At 37.9% G+C, this 6,227-nt stretch overlaps 1 protein-coding gene across 6 annotated transcripts in view; it reads left to right on the forward strand.

Annotated features, from left to right (window-relative positions):
- The window catches only part of PCDH10 (protocadherin 10), a 66,856-nt gene extending 61,623 nt beyond the window's left edge, over positions 1-5,233 (forward strand). For all 6 annotated transcript variants that reach the window (XR_008308209.1, XM_053254036.1, XM_053254044.1 and 3 more), the window contains one exon: positions 1,158-5,233. Coding sequence is in view for 2 of the 6 variants with exons in the window: in XM_053254047.1 (XP_053110022.1) it covers positions 1,158-1,177 (20 nt within the window). In the remaining 4 variants the exon portion in view is untranslated. The remainder of the gene's footprint in view (positions 1-1,157) is intronic.
- The last annotated feature ends 994 nt before the right edge of the window (positions 5,234-6,227 follow it).

Raw genomic sequence — 6,227 nt, forward strand, 5'->3', positions numbered from 1 at the left:
GGAGCATCCCGGAACTTCCGGGGGCCGCTTGGCCCCCAATCTCCGCAGCTCCCGCCGGCTCCGTGACAGTGCTGACAGTCATGTGGGTGGCCAATTCAGCCGCCCAGGGCTGCAGCAGTGCTCTTCTGCGGGGAGAGCGGGCTGAGCCCACTCTCTTGGCAAACCTCATTTTGGCGAGTCTCACCGATCATGAGACCTGCCTCAGTATGGCAGGGCTAGAAGAGTTTCTAGTGACAGCACATACAAGTGATCACAATTTAGCCCAAAGTCACAATTTAGCACAGGAGACTTAGTAAGGTTACATTTAAGGGAGTTAAATCTATATAGCCTAAGTATGAGATGCATTGGCTCCAGTGGTCCCTCTAATTTTTTAAAATCTCTGTGCAGAATTAGTTTTCTTCTGGGCGGCAGTATCAAGGCACTGTGTGCACACCTGCATTCAGAGTGGGGCCTTCCTAATTCAACCTGAGTGGGATCTAAAATTAACTGAGCAGACATCAGAAAACTTGTGAGCATGCGCACATGCGCACACCTTAGAGGGAACAGTGATTGGCTCTCAGGAGCCTATTGCTTAGAAGTCCAGCAAGCTATGCCACATTTTTGAGGGTGAAATACTTACGCTTATAAGGCACCTTTCAAAGTGGCAACTGGCCTATCCATCCCCAGCGCAGCATCCTTCCAGTGACTGTTGCTGGTGTCTATCTTATGTTTCTTTTTTTCTTTTCTTTTTAGATTGTGAGCTCTTTGGGGACAGGGAGCCATTTTATTTATTTGTTTGTTGGTTGGTTTGTCTATATCTATGTAAACAGCTTTAGAAACTTGTGTTGAAAAGTAGTATGTAAATATTCATCATATTTGTATAATGCTGCATGTCCTATTGATTGAATGGGAATGGGGAGAATGTATAACTCTTTGTTTGAAATGGATGGGTCTTAAAAATGTGGACCTTTAGTTCCACATTTTTGTAACGTTTGTATTGTAACATTTGGATTTGGATTTGTAACATTTTGGATTAATAACTACTAAAATGGACCATTAAACCCTGATTGATCTACTGCTGCCACTGTTTGACACAGAGCTCCAACAGTGTGTAGGTACCATACAGAACATAGCATTATTCTTTGTTGTCTCAGAAGTGTCTTTCTTTCTTTCCCCAGCACGGAAAAGGATATGCTAGTCAATTCTACGGGACTTATCTGAAGCAGCATGATTTGCACAAAAGTCGACCAACAAAAGCATCAACTTTTCAACTTCATTATCTTGGCCATCTGATTCTGTGTTACCTGAAGAATGAACCGTGCTGTAGAAGACATCGTGGCCAATCATAGGACCTAACTGCTCTCAGCAGGCCTGAGAAATGAGTTGAAATGTCTGGAACTGTAGACACTTAAAGAGGCAACTGATTTTGCCTCTCTGATCAGTGTGTGCCTGTTTACAGCACTATATAGATCTCTCTTTCTCTCTCTCTCTTTCTCTCCAAAATGTCACTGAGCCCTTTAGATGTTTATATTCGCCACAAGAAGCCAATCGTACAGATTAAAAGGAAAAAAAGGAAGTGTGCATTATAAATGCAATATCACTGTTTTAAACTTGACTGTTTTATATTATTTTTGTGTGAACAAGTGTTCCCCAAACTACTCCAACTTTACAAAAGAAATTGTGAATCATGTTCTTTTCACCAGTGGGTCATGAAAATGTTGTTAATCTGAAGACCCACAAAATATCAAAGACATTCTGTAGTTTATACACCGTGTTGCAAAGTGTTTACTGTACTATTTCAAAGCTTCTAAATAAATATAAAATATATATATTATATTACATATAATTTTCCGGGAAACGTGGTACCATTTAGTTGATTTTTAAATGAATTCATACAGTCCGCACCATACACTAAAGTGAGAAGGTAATTCAGGGTCCTTAAATTATCCTTGCCTAAAAATAAAATAAATCTTTAATAATACTTCCCCAATTTTTGTACTTTGGTCAATCCTGTTTGTCCTTGTTAAAAAAAAAAAAAAAAAAAGCTGTAAGCAACAACTTTTTTTCCTGAAAGTTGTACTGAATTTTCAATGCCAAAGATACAGCTATCAATAATTATGAAAATGAGCACTGACTATGTACTATCAAAAGTATATATATATCAACCACCATTATTTTGATTCTATTTCTATGGCTTTTAATTTGAATCAACAAAACTTTTTATAAAGTCTCTATAAACTCACATGTATATGTTGTTAAAAAGTACACTGGGTGTCTGTACATTTTGCAATGTAAGATATGTAAGCGAAGATTAACTATTTTAAGGAAATCTTCTCCCACAGCTCATATCTAACATACATAATCCTTTCACATAGTTTTGTGCAAATATATCTTTGCTTGCAATTGTTTTTGAAGGAAGGCCGATCACAAAGTCAACCATGTCAAGCCATCAATTTGAATTTGTCTCTTTAATACAAAAGCAATCTGAAGTTTAGAATAGTCAATACCAGCTTCACTGATAACTGGGTTGGTCCCATGTGTTAGTTTTGTAGTAATAGTGTGATTTGAAGTATCTCAGAAAGGATATTTTTTAATTAGTAAAAGACAAATTGTTCAAAAGCTCAAAACCTTGCCAAGTAGAAGTTACCTTTAATTTCATGGAATACTCTTATAAGTAGTATTGAAAAAAGTGAAATATAGTAAGGTGTTTCCCTTTCTTTCATTTTTACATACGCTTCTGTCTTTTTTTCTTATAACTACCTGCCAAGTGTTCAAGTGAAATTGTAAATTCATATCTGTGACAATAGCAGTTGTTTCAACTGGAGATAATACTTAGATGCGGTTACTGATATCCTGACTAAGCATGAAGATGCAGCAGAAGACCTCCCCACTTCCACAGCATGCACGGGGGAGGGAGGGAACCAATTTTCACTGACCTTCCCTGCCTATGGAATTGCTCTAACCTTGAGCAGTTCCAAATATATGATCCATGTTCAGTGGAAGTGAGAAAGCTTCTGCCTGTTGTTCAGCAGTGTCCAGCTGTGAGAAGGCAGCTCCTGCTACATTCTTGGTCAGGATGTCAGCCAGTGTCCCTTTGAATTAGTGGGAAATATCACTTTATTTTGGGTTTGGGATCATAATAGATGATCCCAAATTTGCTTCCTTGTTCATGTCAAGTACATTTTCTTCACAGGGTCAAATATGGTTATGTATTAAATAAGGCTGGGAAAAGTAGCCCTTGCACTTTTAAAAAAGTGAAAAACACTATCTCATGAATATGGTTTGATCCAGAGTGTTTGGAGTGAGGTGCCATCAATGTGCTGATGACATTCAGCTCTATTTCACCTTTCCATCAGATTTGGTGAGGCAGAGTAGGTGCTGAATGGCTCTCTAGAATCAATAATGGCCTAACAAGATTAATCTCAGTCCAGAAAGTTCTGTTGGTGGGTGGTTCATCTGACTGAGGCAGTAAGTAGTGTTCACCCTATTCTGCATGGGGTTGCACTCACCTTAAGGATCATATATGCAGTTTTGGGGTACTAATTTTAATTGAAGGCCCATGTGATTCAGTGGCTCAGAATTATGATTAGTGTGCCAACTGGCATCCATCCTAGGTAAAGATAGCCTGGCCACTTTTACCCATGACCTTCCAGACTTGATTATTGCGATGAATTCCATATGGATCTGCTTTTGAAGACGTCTTGGAAACTTCAGTGAGTGAAAAATACAGCTACTGTGTTATACTGAGACCAGCTATAGGGAACATATGTATTTTGTCAGTTCCCAAACAATTGCACTGGTTCTTGGTCTATTTCTAGACATTAAAGCCCTAAATGACTTGAGACTTGGCTACCTCAAGGACTGCCTCCTTCCAGATGACCCTGTGTTCATCTTCATAGGCCCAGTGGGCCAAGCCACATTCTGAAATTAGGTAGGTGATGACCAGAGAGGTTTTCCCGGTTATTTTACTCTGCATCTGGAATGTTCTTCCTTAGGAAGTTTCACTTGGTGCCAAATCTGATGTCTTTCCAATGCCAGGTGAAGTTGTTTTTATTTGCTCAGGCTTTGCTGCATTTCAGCTAGCTGGTTCTTAACCGGATGAATTTTATTAGCTTGACCAGATGTTGGTTTTTTTAACCACTTCTTTGGTTTAAAATTATATTATGTGTTTAAGCTGCATTGCATATACCATTTTTTGTTAGCCAGCCTAGGAGTTCATATTCTGAAGGGTAGCATATAACATTTTAATGTAAATAGACATCAGTACACACATAGGGCTCTGTGTGTGCAGTCTTCCCCATTCACTTCAATGGAGAGCAGCTCTGTGCATTCCTTTGTACATCTGGATGTGTGTTCATTAGCGCCCTCTTGCCTACAAACTTTTCCAAGATGAACAGCCCTATTCAGACATTACATAATATATATATACATACAGGTATCTGTACACATATACATGTTCGTGTGTGTGAATGACTGTGCATGTGCTCCTTTTAAGAGTGAACCTGGGTACAGGCACCCTCAAATGAAGGGCACAGATAGGAGGTGTACTACTATATGTGAATGACCATAATGTGTAATCTGTATGTGCGTACAGATCTGTACGTGCATATATTGTATACAGATTGTATGTTGTGCGTTGGATGTAACGTATGAATAAGGCTTCTTTCTAAAATTTATTCAGTCAATCTCTACCATATTCCAAGTCATATGAATGGGAATTGTGTGTACAAATTATTATAAGAGTTGAATTGTGAGTGTGTTAGTTTCCAAATGCTAACAAAATATTCCTGCTTTTTAAAAACAACACACCCTTTCAATGCATATTTCTAAATTATTTGTTTGATTATCTACAGAAATTTCTTGGGATCCTTTTAACGATGTGTATTATATATGAATCACAAAAAAAGCACAGAAAATAACTATTAATTTGAGAAACACAGCCGTAAAAATCTTCTTTAGCTTTAGGTAATGGAAGTTTTGGTCACCTCTATGCCTTGTTAGTTTTATGAAAAAAAATGGGCTATTTTAGTACTGAAATGTGTGAAGAATATTTCATTTGAAGAAGTCTGTCAACTTGTTGCTGCTTTTAAGACAAGTAATTGAATGCCCCTCCTGGAATTGGTTTTGCTTTATTTTTTATAGCTTCTCTATATGGAGGCATATAATGTAAATTAGGGTTGTTTCTAGTCCTGTGGAGAAAAAAAAATCACATTTTCCTTTTTATAGACTATTAAAGTGTTTTTATTTACTGAAATCTCCCTCACATTTTGCATGCCAGTTTTTGGGGGCAAAAATGATGCTGTTATTTCATCTGTCTACACTAGTGCTTTTATTCCATCTCTTGCTATATGAAGAACTACATGTAAAAGACATACACAAGCTTCAGTCCATTTCATGCTTTTGCCTTTAGTTGTTGTTCCATCAGTGAATATGAACAATACAACTGAGGTCAAGGAGAAATACATACAGAAACATAATAGGGGTATTTTTCAGGTAAAGGTAAAGTGTGCCGTCGAGTCGGTGTCGACTCCTGGCAACCACAGAGCCCTGTGGTTTTTCTTTGGTAGGAGAGGTTTACCATTGCCATCTCCCACGTAGTATGAGATGATGCCTTTCAGCATCTTCCTATATCACTGCTGCCTGATATAGGTGTTTCCCATAGTCTGGGAAACATACCAGTGGGGATTTGAACCAGCAACCTCAAATCATTTTCTGCTGCACCATTAGGTGGGGCATGATAAACCTATACAAGAAGGTGGCTGGCAAATTACTAGAGGGAGCCTGTGTTTGTGGCCTCCTGTGCTCTCCTACCTATTGGTTGAAAAGCCAACCATTGTTCTTTTGTTGTGCTGTTACACATATATGTAAAGACATATGAATTTATGATGTCATGATGAGTTTATGACTGTATGATGTCAGTATCACATGGCAGATATCTCATTTGAATGTGGCCTCACATGGTGATTTTTTTTCTATTTGTTTTCTGAGGGAAGCCCATTAAAAAACACTTGGTGTTTTTAAATAGAAATCAAATGCTATTTAAAAAATAAATAAATTAAATAGCATTTGATTCAAATGACATAATCTGCCAAAGAGAGAAAACACACCTATAAATCTTGGTGTGGTAAAATTTGTTCATGAAAAAGTAACCGTGTCAAAAAAGCAATAGCATTAATTCTCCTCTCGAAGTAATTAATCCTACTCCTCCTTTGCACTTTCTGTCTATTGAATAATCCAAACGAGGGATG

This window comes from Hemicordylus capensis, chromosome 5 (genome assembly GCF_027244095.1).
Source record: "Hemicordylus capensis ecotype Gifberg chromosome 5, rHemCap1.1.pri, whole genome shotgun sequence".
Classification (NCBI taxonomy): Eukaryota; Metazoa; Chordata; class Lepidosauria; order Squamata; family Cordylidae; genus Hemicordylus; species Hemicordylus capensis.